The 13,928-nt window shown below is 44.6% G+C and overlaps 1 protein-coding gene across 7 annotated transcripts in view; it reads right to left on the bottom strand.

The window, feature by feature from the left end:
- Positions 1-13,928, bottom strand: part of LOC130273676 (uncharacterized) — a 92,585-nt gene that overhangs the window by 16,518 nt on the left and 62,139 nt on the right. For all 7 annotated transcript variants that reach the window (XM_056520869.1, XM_056520866.1, XM_056520865.1 and 4 more), the window contains 2 exons: positions 6,379-6,409; positions 5,214-5,267 (listed from right to left, as the gene is read on the bottom strand). In XM_056520869.1, coding sequence (XP_056376844.1) covers positions 5,214-5,267; positions 6,379-6,409 — 85 coding nt within the window. The remainder of the gene's footprint in view (positions 1-5,213; positions 5,268-6,378; positions 6,410-13,928) is intronic.

Genomic DNA, 13,928 nt, shown 5'->3' with positions numbered 1-13,928 from the left:
ACGGGGCTGGAGGGGTGCGCCCCCTGTGAAGACTGAATCCGTTCTGGTTGCAGGTACTGACTACTGCTGACATTGTCTGTGCCGAGATTCGGGAATATCTTGCCCTGAATGTGGGTTCGGCCTCAGTCTCTACAGTGTGGGATTCCCTTAAAGCATACTTGCGTGGGCTTTTTATCCGTGATATTAGTATACATAAATCGTTCACAAGGGAGAGGGGGGAGAAGCTGAAATTGTCTGTGGTTGGAGCTGAGCATGCGTATGTCTCGGCTCCCTCCCAGAAGACGGAGGAGGTTTGGTTGCAGGCACAAGGAGATTATAAAGTGTACTTGGAGGAAGCTGCTGAATATAAACGCTTTTTTGTTAAGCAAAGGTATTTTGAATATGGTGAAAGTACTGGTAAATTGCTGGCCTCGGTTGCTAGTGCGCAGCAGGGGATTTCGTTTATTAGCGGTTTGAGGGATGAGCAGGGTCGTGAGGTCACTGATGATAATGGGATTATGGAGATAATGTTGGCTTTCTATAAGGATGCGTATTCGTCTAGGGCCTCCTGTTCCGAGGGGGCTTTGGGCGAATATGTCCGTAGAGCTGGGTTGCCTTCCCTTACTAAGGAGCAGAGGGGAGAGCTGGACTCTCCCATCTCTCTAGAGGAACTGGAACAGGCATTGAAAGATGCAAATAATGAAAAAGCCCCGGGCCCGGATGGCCTCCCTAGTGAGGTCTATAAAAAATTGTCAGGTGTTTTACTGCCGCAGCTGTTGCGGGTGGTTGAGTCAGCGGTTTTAGAGGGTTCGTTGCCTCGCTCCATGATGGAAGCCATCATTGTACTTATTCCAAAGCCTGGAAAGGACCCTCTTTGTGCTGGTTCATATAGACCAATCTCTCTTTTGTGTACAGATGTGAAGCTGCTGGCTTGAGTACTTGCTAACAGGCTGGCTGGGGTCATACTTTCATTGATCCATGGGGATCAGACTGGATTTATGCCTGGTAAATCTACAGTTGATAACATTAGGAGGGTGTATCTCAATTTGCAGATGTCTCAGGATGGTGTAGGGGCCCGTTCGGTTTTTTCGTTGGACGCTGCCAAGGCGTTTGACAGCGTCGAATGGAACTACTTGTGGCGTGTGATGAGTGACATGGGGTTCGGTGACAGATTCCTTTCTTACGTTAAGCTTCTCTACCAGAGCCCGGTTGCCCGTCTCAGAATTAATGGTAAGACCTCCTCGACATTTGACCTGCAGAGAGGTACACGACAGGGGTGTCCCCTGTCGCCCCTGCTCTTTGCTATAGCTATTGAGCCTCTGGCTAGCCTACTAAGGATGTCACCTGATGTAATGGGGTTTCGGTATGGGAATATGGAAGAAAGGGTAGCCCTATACGCTACCCTTGCTCTAGGCCGACTGGACTTGCTAATATAATATCTGAGGTAGATCTTTTTGACTTGTGGCGCTGTCGCAACCCTTCAGTTCTGCAGTACTCCTGCTATTTGGCCACGCATAGGACCCTCTCTAGGATAGACTTGGCTATTGGTGATGGGGAAATGGCTAGAATGATCAGGAAGGTAGAATATTTGGCTAGAGGCCTTTCAGACCACTCCCCTATCAGGCTTAACCTTGACTTCACGGACGGGGCTGGAGGGGTGCGCCCCCTGTGAAGACTGAATCCGTTCTGGTTGCAGGTACTGACTACTGCTGACATTGTCTGTGCCGAGATTCGGGAATATCTTGCCCTGAATGTGGGTTCGGCCTCAGTCTCTACAGTGTGGGATTCCCTTAAAGCATACTTGCGTGGGCTTTTTATCCGTGATATTAGTATACATAAATCGTTCACAAGGGAGAGGGGGGAGAAGCTGAAATTGTCTGTGGTTGGAGCTGAGCATGCGTATGTCTCGGCTCCCTCCCAGAAGACGGAGGAGGTTTGGTTGCAGGCACAAGGAGATTATAAAGTGTACTTGGAGGAAGCTGCTGAATATAAACGCTTTTTTGTTAAGCAAAGGTATTTTGAATATGGTGAAAGTACTGGCAAATTGCTGGCCTCGGTTGCTAGTGCGCAGCAGGGGATTTCGTTTATTAGCGGTTTGAGGGATGAGCAGGGTCGTGAGGTCACTGATGATAATGGGATTATGGAGATAATGTTGGCTTTCTATAAGGATGCGTATTCGTCTAGGGCCTCCTGTTCCGAGGGGGCTTTGGGGGAATATGTCCGTAGAGCTGGGTTGCCTTCCCTTACTCAGGAGCAGAGGGGAGAGCTGGACTCTCCCATCTCTCTAGAGGAACTGGAACAGGCATTGAAAGATGCAAATAATGAAAAAGCCCCGGGCCCGGATGGCCTCCCTAGTGAGGTCTATAAAAAATTGTCAGGTGTTTTACTGCCGCAGCTGTTGCGGGTGGTTGAGTCAGCGGTTTTAGAGGGTTCGTTGCCTCGCTCCATGATGGAAGCCATCATTGTACTTATTCCAAAGCCTGGAAAGGACCCTCTTTGTGCTGGTTCATATAGACCAATCTCTCTTTTGTGTACAGATGTGAAGCTGCTGGCTTGAGTACTTGCTAACAGGCTGGCTGGGGTCATACTTTCATTGATCCATGGGGATCAGACTGGATTTATGCCTGGTAAATCTACAGTTGATAACATTAGGAGGGTGTATCTCAATTTGCAGATGTCTCAGGATGGTGTAGGGGCCCGTTCGTTTTTTTCGTTGGACGCTGCCAAGGCGTTTGACAGCGTCGAATGGAACTACTTGTGGCGTGTGATGAGTGACATGGGGTTCGGTGACAGATTCCTTTCTTACGTTAAGCTTCTCTACCAGAGCCCGGTTGCCCGTCTCAGAATTAATGGTAAGACCTCCTCGACATTTGACCTGCAGAGAGGTACGCGACAGGGGTGTCCCCTGTCGCCCCTGCTCTTTGCTATAGCTATTGAGCCTCTGGCTAGCCTACTAAGGATGTCACCTGATGTAATGGGGTTTCAGTATGGGAATATGGAAGAAAGGGTAGCCCTATACGCTGATGACATGTTGTTGTTTTTGGGAGACACAGCTCACTCACTGGCCCCGGTGGTGTCCCTTATTACAGAATTTGGGTCATACTCTGGATTATTCATCAACTGGGACAAGTCGGTCCTGTTGCCTCTAGACCCTTTACCAGAAGTGCCTCAGATAGCTATCTCTAAGATACAAGTAGTCTCTAGCTTTAGGAATTTACATTACTCCCTCCTTACATGATTTTGTTCCTCGCAATCTACTCCCCCTTCTAGATAAAAGCTCCCAAAAAGAGTCCGTATGGTGTAAGTTCCCACTCTCGGTAGTTGGACGTACTAATCTAGCCAAAATGGTTCTTATGCCGCAACTGTTATATATCTTGCAGAATTCCCCGGTGTGGATTGAGATGTTTCACTTTCAGAGGATTCAGAGACTTTTCAGGCTACTGGTTTGGGGGGGGGTGGGGCCGCTAGGATTAAATTGGAAACATTACAGCGGGGTAAATCTTCAGGGGGGCTTGCATTACCGAATCCATGGTTGTATTATCTCGCGTCGCAGTTGCATCAGGTGAGAGGATGGGCAGCGCATTACACATTGGGACCTACTGGTCGATTGTTTATGGCCAAACATGGGGGTAGGATACCGTTACACATTTTAGAGATTGGGGCCCTTACCAGACCTCCTGACTCCTCTCCTACGACTCGCCTACTGTGTAAGCTCTGGGGCCACGTGAGAAAACTCTTAGGTATTACCAGTTATTTCAAATTTACTCCACTGTGGCATAACTCTGGCTTGCCTGTCTTTAATTCCTATGACGATGCTGAGTTCTGGGAGAGGAGGGGACTTTGTGAGTTTGGTCAGTTGGCTGATCAGGGGGTTGTTCGGTCATTTGAGGACATACGGGAGGAGTTTGCCCTACCGAGTTCCTCATTTTACCGCTATTTACAGATCCGTCATGCCTATGAGTCGCAAAATCGGGTGAAAGTGCTACGGGTACAGTCTAATAGGGTGCTGGAATCTACTGTGACTAAACGTGATTCTGCTGGTGTGCTTTCCTGGCTTTATGGGGAACTACTTGGCTTCCATCATGAGGGTTTCCCTTTGACGGTTCGGTCTAAATGGGAGAGGGACCTTGGGATCCTGACTGATGAGGACTGGAGTACTGTACTGGCACTTACCCCATTTTTGTCTCTATCGGAATCCAATAGGCTGTCTCAACTGTTCTTTATTCACAGGGTATATAAGACTCCCTCATTTCTTCATATGATAGGGGTAAGGTCTGACTCGGCTTGTCCGCGTTGCGGTGAGCTGGAGGCACATCTGATACACATGATGTGGACGTGCCCTTGTTTGCTGACTTATTGGACTGAAGTGCTGCAGATCATTAGAACAGTGTATGGGGTGACCATTAACAGAGCTCCCAAGGAATGCCTACTTGGACTTATAGGCTGTGGTGGGGAGCACTCCCTGGCAGAGGTTGGGATTCTGAGAATCTTGTATCAAGCCAGAAAGTTGATCGCACAGTTTTGGATCAGATCCTCTCCTCCGGGAATGGCTGATCTCATCGCAAGGGTAACACAAGTAGTGAAACTCGAAAAGGGGATCTATATTAAGAGCAAAGTGGAGAGGAAGTTTGATGGTGTCTGGGGTCCCTGGGTGCAGAGATTCGATCCCCCTGCAGACGTATCTTAACTTAGGATGGTTCCTCTAATATGTGGTTCTGAATGGAAGGGTTGACAAGCGAGCTAATGTTGGGGTGCCCTGGTATGCTGCATTTCCCCCCCTGACGTGTATGAGGATGGCTGTGTGTGTGATTTAGTGGAATGCGACTGCGAACGTTATTTTCCATGGATTCGGGGGACTGAGTTTTTATATCCTTCTTTTTTTTTACTTTGTTCTTTTTTATTCAGCTATGCTATTGATGTGGATTTGCTGGAGCTGGTTTATGGTTTATGACTTATGTACAATGAGGGTTGAAGGGCTTTAGTGGGGAGGGGTTGAGACGGAATGGTTCTGTGTGTGGGGGGGAGGGGGTTGTTGGGGAATGTATGTTATTGTTAAACTGTGTTTAAAAAACTTAATAAAAACTATCTGATAAAAAAAAATTATAATAAAAAAAAAAAGTATGTACATTAAAGTCATCCAGTTCAATGGTGACCAACCAGGCTGGATGCATGGCTCCCCTAAAAGTTTGAGCAGACAGAGCAGTACATGTGCAGACTGAAAACATAAAGCTTACCAAGTAATTCAAAAAGTCATTATTTGTTGTAAAGTCCATTAATTGGTTCAATTTCTATACAATAAAGAAAAAAAAAAAAGAAAAGGTTTTAAGATTATTTTTTATTCATCTTATAATTTCAATCTTTAACTCCTTACTACTCAGAGTTGTAATAGTACAGCATGTAAAGTTACTACTTCCTACACCATACAATACTATTATAATGCAAAAAATGGCACAACACTTTTGTGTCAGATATACCATATGAGACCATGTTGCACTGATTGGAATAAGAGACAACTAAATTGTAGGCCGTTTAACCCCTTAAATGCAAAGGTGAAAAGCAGAAATGGTATCTAGGTGTTTTAAAAAGGGAGTGGCTCCTTTAGTAAACACAATAAAGAAATACTCCCGGGCAGTAAAACTTATCCCTTATCCTTTGTTTTAGATCACGAGGGATCCGACCGATGGGATCCCCCGTGATCTTCTGTATGGCACCCCGGTAGTCCCCAGAAAAGGAGATTGTCGACCCTGGTACGAAGTGGTGGCCGACACGCCCCCTCCATGTATCTCTATGGGAGAGCCGGAGATTCCCAAACGATATGTCTCCGGCTCTCCCATAGAGATACATGAAGGAGGAATGTCCGCTGCTGTTTAATGAGGAGGTTGATACGCTCCTTCCTGGGAACTGCTGGGGTGCTCAGGAGATCACGGGGGGTTCTTAGCAGCTGGATCCCCACAATCTAAAACTTATCCCCTATCCTTTGGATAGGGGATAAGTTTTACTGCACTGGAGCACTCTAACACTAACAGACCCTGTGTAATAAGTGGCCTGTGGGTAAAACACAGACATCCAAAATACAGGAAAAGTCAAATTACATGTGTGGTTTTTCAAGACAAAAGTGCAGAATGTATGGACCAAAATTTACCAACAACATCAAGTACAATATGTCACGAAAAAACAATCTCAGAATCACTTTGATTGTTTAACGTGACCCAAAGTTATCACAACAAAAAGTGGGATAGATCAGATTTGAAATAGGAGCCTTGGCACTGAAGGTCAAAATTGGCCTGGTCCTGAAGGGGTTAAAGGCAAATTTCGTTCAAAGTCAGGAAACTAACTGGACATCAAATACTAATGGAGGAAGAAAATTAGCACAGTCATATATTAATATGTATTACTTACCTCTGTATTTACCATAATATTTTCAATAACACTGTGAATAAGTAGTAATAAGTTAGTGAATTGTAATAACAAATTAAATAAACATGAAATAAGAGAAAGTCTCAGCTACCTCCTTAGTTTGTCAGTAGAATAAAGAATGGCACAGGTTTATAGTGCCACAGGGGATTACCTGGTCATAAAATAGAATGGTGGCCAGGGATTGCTATATTTCCCAAAAGGTACCTGTCTTATGTATCTACTAAGTTTTAGGAAGCACATATTTCATCCAGGGAAATCTGGGTGAGGTATGGGAATTCCAGAAAAGAATGAAACCCATAGCAGAACACAGCTGCTGGAGGAGCCTTTGATAAAGTCCATTAGCACAGGTGCTCAAGGTAGCTTGTTACTAGACCTTAACCCCTTAAGGACCCGGCCCAAATATACCTTAAGGACCCGGCCATTTTTTGAACATCTGACCGCTGTCACTTCAAGCATTAATAACTCTGGGATGCTTTTACCTTTCATTCTGATTCCGAGACTGTTTTTTCGTGACATATTCTACTTTATGTTAGTGGTAAAATTTTGTCAATACTTGCATCATTTGTTGGTGAAAAATTCCAAAATTTGATGAAAAATTTGAAAATTTAGCATTTTTTTTTACTTTGAAGCTCTCTGCTTATAAGGAAAATGGATATTCCAAATAAATTATACATTGATTCACATATACAATATGTCTACTTTATGTTGGCATCATAAAATTGACGTGTTTTTACTTTTGGAAGACATCAGGGGGCTTCAAAGTTCAGCAGCAATTTTCCAATTTTTCACAAAATTTTCAAAATCGGAATTTTTCAGGGACCAGTTCAGTTTTGAAGTGGATTTGAAGGGCCTTCAAATTAGAAATACCCCATAAAAGACCCCATTATAAAAACTACACCCCCCAAAGTATTCAAAATGACATTCAGTAAGTGTGTTAACCCTTTAGGTGTTTCACAGGAATAGCAGCAAAGTGAAGGAGAAAATTCAAAATCTTCATTTTTTACACTCGCATGTTCTTGTAGACCCAGTTTTTGAATTTTTACAAGGGGTGATAGATGAAAAATCCCCCCAAAATTTGTAACCCAATTTCTCTCAAGTAAGGAAATACCTCATATGTGTATGTCAAGTGTTCGGCGGGTGCACTAGAGGGCTCAGAAGGGAAGGAGCGACAATGGGATTTTGGAGAGGGAATTTTACTGAAATGGTTTTTGGGGGGCATGTCGCATTTAGCAAGCCCCTATGGTGCCAGAACAGCAGAAAACCCCGACATGGCATACCATTTTGGAAACTAGACCCCTCAAGGCACGTAACAAGGGGTCCAGTGAGCCTTAACACCCCACAGGTGTTTGACGACTTTTCGTTAAAGTCGGATGTGTAAACGAAAAATATTTTTTTTTCACTAAAGTGCAGTTTTTCCCCCAAATTTACCATTTTTACAAAGGGTAATGGGAGAAAATGCCCCCCCAAATTTGTAACCCCATCTCTTCTGAGTATGGAAATACCCCATGTTAGGACGTAAAATGCTTTGCGGGCGAACTACAATGCTCAGAAGAGGAGGAGCGCCATTGAGCTTTTGGAAAGATAATTAGTTTGGAATGGTAGTCAGGGGCCATGTGCATTTACAAAGCCCCCCGTGGTGCCAGAAGAGTGGACCCCCCCACATGTGACCCCATTTTGGAAACTACACCCCTCACAGAATTTAATAAGGGGTGCAGTGAGTATTTACACCCCACAGATCTTTGGAATAGTGGGCTGTGCAAATTAAAAATTAAATTTTTCATTTTTACGGACCACTGTTCCAAAAATCTGTCAGACACCTGTGGGGCGTAAATTCTCAATGTACCCCTTATTACATTACGTGAGGGGTGTAGTTTCCAAAATGGCGTCACATGTGTCAGGGGTCCATTGTTCTGGCACTATGGGGGCTTTGTAAACACATGTGGCCTTCAATTCCGGACAAATTTTCTCTACAAAATCCCAATGGCGCTCCTTCTCTTCTGAGCATTGTAGTTCGCCCGCAGAGCACTTTAAATTCACATATGGGGTACGTTCTTCCTCAGAAGAGATGGGGTTACAAATTTGGGGGGGGGGGCTTTTTTCCTATTTTCCCTTGTTAAAATGAAAAATTTAGGATAAAACCAGCATTTTAGTGAAAAAATATAATTTTTTTCATTTTCCCATCCAAATTTAATGAAAATTCATCAAACACCTGTGGGGTGTTCAGGCTCACTATACCCCTTGTCACGTTCGGTGAGGGGTGAAGTTCCCAAAATGGGGTCACATGTGGGTATTTTTTATTTTTTTTTGCGTTTGTCAGAACCGATGTAAAATCAGCCACCCCTGTGCAAATCACCAATTTAGGCCTCAAATGTACATGGTGCGCTCTCACTCCTGAGGCTTGTTGTGTGCCCGCAGAGCATTTTACGCCCACATCTGGGGTATTTCTGTACTCAGGAGAAATTGCGTTACAAATTTTGGGGGTCTTTTTTTCCTTTTACCGCTTGTGGAAATAAAAAGTATGGGGCAACACCAGCATGTTTGTGTAAAATTTTTAATTTTTTTACATTAACAGGCTGGTGTAGCCCCCAACTTTTCCTTTTCACAAGCGGTAAAAGGAAAAATAGACCCCCAAAATTTGTAGTGCAATTTCTCCCGAGTACGGCGATACCCCATATATGGCCCTAAACTGTTTCCTTGAAATACGACAGGGCTCCGAAGTAAGAGAGCACCATGCGCATTTGACGACTAAATTAGGGATTGCATAGGGGTGGACATAGGGGTATTCTATGCCAGTGATTCCCAAACAGGGTGCCTCCAGCTGTTGCTAAACTCCCAGCATGCCTGGACAGTCAGTGGCTGTCCAGAAATGCTGGGAGTTGTTGTTTTGCAACAGCTGGAGGCTCCGTTATGGAAACCCTGCTGTACAAGACGTTTTAAATTGTTTATTGGGGGGGGGGGGGGGGGAGACAGTGTAAGGGGTGAATATGTTGTGTTTTACCCTTTATTATATGTTAGTGTAGTGAAGTGTTTTTAGGGTACGTTCACACTGGCGGGTTACAGTGAATTTCCCGCTAGGAGTTTGCGCTGCGGCGAAAAATGTGCCGCAGCCTAAACTTGAAGTAGGAAAGTTACTGTAAACCTGCCTGTGTGAATGTACCCTGTACGTTCACATGGGGGGGGGGGGCAAACCTCCAGCTGTTTCAAAACTACAACTCCCAGCATGTACTGACAGACCGTGCATGCTGGGAGTTGTAGTTTTGCAACAGCTGGAGGCACACTGGTTGGAAAACCTTCAGTTAGGTTCTGTTACCTAACTCAATATTTTCCAACCAGTGTGCCTCCAGCTGTTGCAAAACTACAACTCCCAGCATGTACTAATCACCGAAGGGCATGCTGGGAGATGTAGTTATGCAACAGCTGGAGGTACCCAACTACAACTCCCAGCATGCCGGGACAGCTGTTTGCTTTCTGGGCATGCTGGTAATTGCAGTTTTGCAACATCTGGAGAGCTACAGTTTTTAGACCACTGCACAGTGATCTCCAAACTGTGGACCTCCAGATGTTGCAAAACTACAACTCCCAGCATGCCCAGACAACAAACAGCTATGTGGGCATGCTGGGAGTTGTAGTTTTCCAACATCTGGAGGGATATAGTTTAGAGACCACTGTATAGTGGTCTACATATTCCAGCATGCCTAAACAGCTGTCTGGGCATGCTGGGAGTTGTAGTTTTGCAACATCTGGAGGGCTACAGTTAGGGACGACGGTCTCAGACTGTAACCCTCCAACTTACCGGCTTCCGTAGGATCCCGGCAGCCGTCCTCTTCAGACGCACGTGACGCCGCCCGCCGATCAACGTCGCTGCAGCCTCCGGATGGGTAAGTGGACGTCGGTGCCCGGTCCCCTTCAGTTCCCCGTTCTGCCCTGCCTATTGTGGGTGGGCAGGACGGGGAAAACGAAAGTTAACCCCCCCCCGCCCCCGGTCTGCTATTGGTCGTCGCCTCTGACGATCAATAGCAGACCAATAGCAGGGATAGGAGGGGTGGCAACCCTGCCACCTCACTCCTATGCTTACAGGGGGATCGTGAGTGTCTTAGACAACCGCGATCCCCCTTCTATTCCGGGTCACAATAGACCCGTATTAACCCGGAATCGGCGCAAATCGCAAGTGTGAATTCACTTGCGATTTGCGCCGATCGCCGACGGGGGGCGGAGGGGGGTCGGCGGGTGGTCGGGGGTACTGATGACCCCCCTGGGCATTTGCACGGGGTGCCTGCTGATTGATATCAGCAGTCACCCCAGCCCGGTCCCCGCCCGGCACGCGGCGGGGACCGAAATTCCCACGGGCGTATGGTTATGCCCTGGGTCCTTAAGTACCAGGACGTCAAGGCGTATCCATACGCCCTAGGTCCTTAAGTGGTTAAAGGGGTACTCCGGTGGAAAAACAATTTTTTTTTCTTTTTTAAATCAACTGGTGCCAGAAAGTTGACATATTTGTAAATTACTTCCATTAAAAAAATCTTAATCCTTCCTGTATTTATTAGCTGCTGAATACTACAGAGGAAATTGTTTTCTTTTTGGAATGCTCTCTGATGACATCACGAACACATTGCTCTCTGCTGACGTTATTATAATAATAATAAGTCTTTATTTATTGTTGTCCTTAGTGGGATTTAAACCCAAGGCCACAGTGCTAACCATTAAGCCACCATGCTGCCCTTAGCATACATCTGCTATGCACGGTTGCTAAAATGGACAGAGATGTCAGCAGAGAGCACTGTGGTCGTGATGTCATCAGTGTTCCAAAAAGAAAGGAATTTCCTCTGTAGCATTCAGCAGCTAATAAGTACTGGAGGGATTAAGATTTTTTAATAAAAGTCATTTACAAATATGTTTAACTTTCTGGCACCAGTTGATTTAAAAAAGAAAACAAAAAAAATTGGTTTTTCCAGCGGAGTACCCCTTTAACCCCTTAAGGACTCAGCCCATTTTGGCCTTAAGGACTCAGACAATTAAATTTTTACGTTTTCATTTTTTCCTCCTCGCCTTCTAAAAATCATAACGCTTTTATATTTTCATCGCCAGACTAGTATGAGGGCTTGTTTTTTGCGCGACCAGTTGTCCTTTGTAACGACATCACTCATTATATCATAAAATGTATGGCGCAACCAAAAAACACTATTTTTGTGGGGAAATTAAAACGAAAAACGCAATTTTGCTAATTTTGGAAGGTTTCGTTTTCACGCCGTACAATTTATGGTAAAAATGACGTTTGTTCTTTATTCTGAGGGTCAATACAATTAAAATGATACCCATTATTACATACTTTTATATTATTGTTGCGCTTAAAAAAAAAATCACAAACTTTTTAACCAAATTAGTACGTTTATAATCCCTTTATTTTGATGACCTCTAACTTTTTTATTTTTCCGTATAAGCGGCGGTATGGGGGCTCATTTTTGCGCCATGATCTGTACTTTTTTTTGATACCACATTTGCATATAAAAACTTTTAATACATTTTTTATAATTTTTTTTAACAAAATGTATTAAAAAAGTAGGAATTTTGGATTTTTTTTTTCCTTCACGCCGTTCACCGTACGGGATCATTAACATTTTATTTTAATAGTTCGGACATTTACGCATGCGGCGATACCAAATATGTCTATAAAAAATTTTTTTTACGCTTTTTGGGGGTAAAATAGGAAAAAACTGACGTTTTACTTTTTTATTGGGGGAGGGGATTTTTCACTTTTTTTTTACTTTTACATTTTTTTTTTTACACTTGAATAGTCCCCATAGGGGACTATTCATAGTAATACCATGATTGCTAATACTGATCTGTTCTATGTATAGGACATAGAACAGATCAGTGTTATCGGCGATCTTCTGCTCTGGTCTGCTTGATCACAGACCAGAGCAGGAGACGCCGGGAGCCGGACGGAGGAAGGAGAGGGGACCTCCGTGCGGCGTTCTGAATGATCGGTTCCCCGCAGCAGCGCTGCCGGCGATCCGATCATTCATTCAAATCGCGCACTGCCGCAGATGCCGGGATCTGTATTGATCCCGGCACCTGAGGGGTTAATGGCGGACGCCCGCGAGATCGCGGGCGTCGGCCATTGCCGGCGGGTCCCTGGCTGCGATCAGCAGCCGGGATCAGCCGCGCATGACACGGGCATCGCTCCGATGCCCGCGGTTATGCACAGGACGTAAATGTACGTCCTGGTGCGTTAAGTACCACCTCATCAGGACGTACATTTACGTCCTGCGTCCTTAAGGGGTTAAAGGTTTAACCCTTTAACGACGCAGGACGTATATTTACGTCCTGCGCCAGCTCCCGCGATAGCATCACATCGCGTCGGTCCCGGCGCTCATCAACGGCCAGAACCCACGGCTAATACCACACATCGCCGATCGCGGCGATGTGCGGTATTAACCCTTTAGAAGTGGCGGTCAAAGCTGACCGCCGCTTCTAAAGCGAAAGTGAAAGTATCCCGGCTAGTCAGTCGGACTGTTCGGGACCGCCGCGGTGAAATTGCGGTGTCCCGAACAGCTTACAGGACACCGGGAGGGCCGTTACCTGCCTCTTCGGTGTCCGACAAATGACTGCTCCGTGCCTGAGATCCAGGCAGGAGCAGTCAAGCGCCGATAACGCTGATCACACGCCAGTGATCAGCATAAGAGATCAGTGTGTGCAGTGTTATAGGTCCCTATTGGAGCTATAACACTGCAAAAAAAAAAGTAAAAAAAAAAAGTGTTAATAAAGGTCATTTAACCCCTTCCCTAATAAAAGTTTGAATCACCCCCCTTTTCCCATGAAAAAAATAAAACAGTGTAAATAAAAATAAAAATAAACATATGTGGTATCGCCGCGTGCGTAAATGTCCGAACTATAAAAATATATTGTTAATTAAACCGCACAGTCAATGGCATACGTGCAAAAAAATTCCAAAGTCCAAAAAAGCGTATTTTGGTCACTTTTTATACCATTAAAAAATGAATAAAAAGTGATCAAAAAGTCCGATCAAAACAAAAATCATACCGATAAAAACTTCAGATCACGGTGCAAAAAATGAGCCCTCATACCGCCCTGTACGTGGAAAAATAAAAAAGTTATAGGGGTCAGAAGATGACATTTTTAAACGTATAAATTTTCCTGCATGTAGTTATGATTTTTTCCAGAAGTACGACAAAATCTAACCTATATAAGTAGGGTATCATTTTAATCGTATGGACCTACAGAATAATGATAAGGTGTCATTTGTACCGAAATATGCACTGCGTAGAAACGGACGCCCCCAAAATTTACAAAATGTCGTTTTTTCTTCGATTTTGACGCACAATGATTTTTTTTTTTTCCGTTTCGTCGTGAATTTTTCGGTAAAATGACTAATGTCACTGCAAAGTAGAATTGGCGATGCAAAAAATAAGCCATAATATGGATTTTTGGGTGGAAAATTGAAAGGGTTATGATTTTTAAAAGGTAAGGAGGAAAAAACGAAAGTGCAAAAACGGAAAAACCCTGAGCCCTTA

Source organism: Hyla sarda, chromosome 5, assembly GCF_029499605.1.
Source record: "Hyla sarda isolate aHylSar1 chromosome 5, aHylSar1.hap1, whole genome shotgun sequence".
Classification (NCBI taxonomy): Eukaryota; Metazoa; Chordata; class Amphibia; order Anura; family Hylidae; genus Hyla; species Hyla sarda.
The sequence above is the reverse complement of the archived record's forward strand: the minus strand, read 5'-3'. Positions and strand labels throughout refer to the sequence as shown.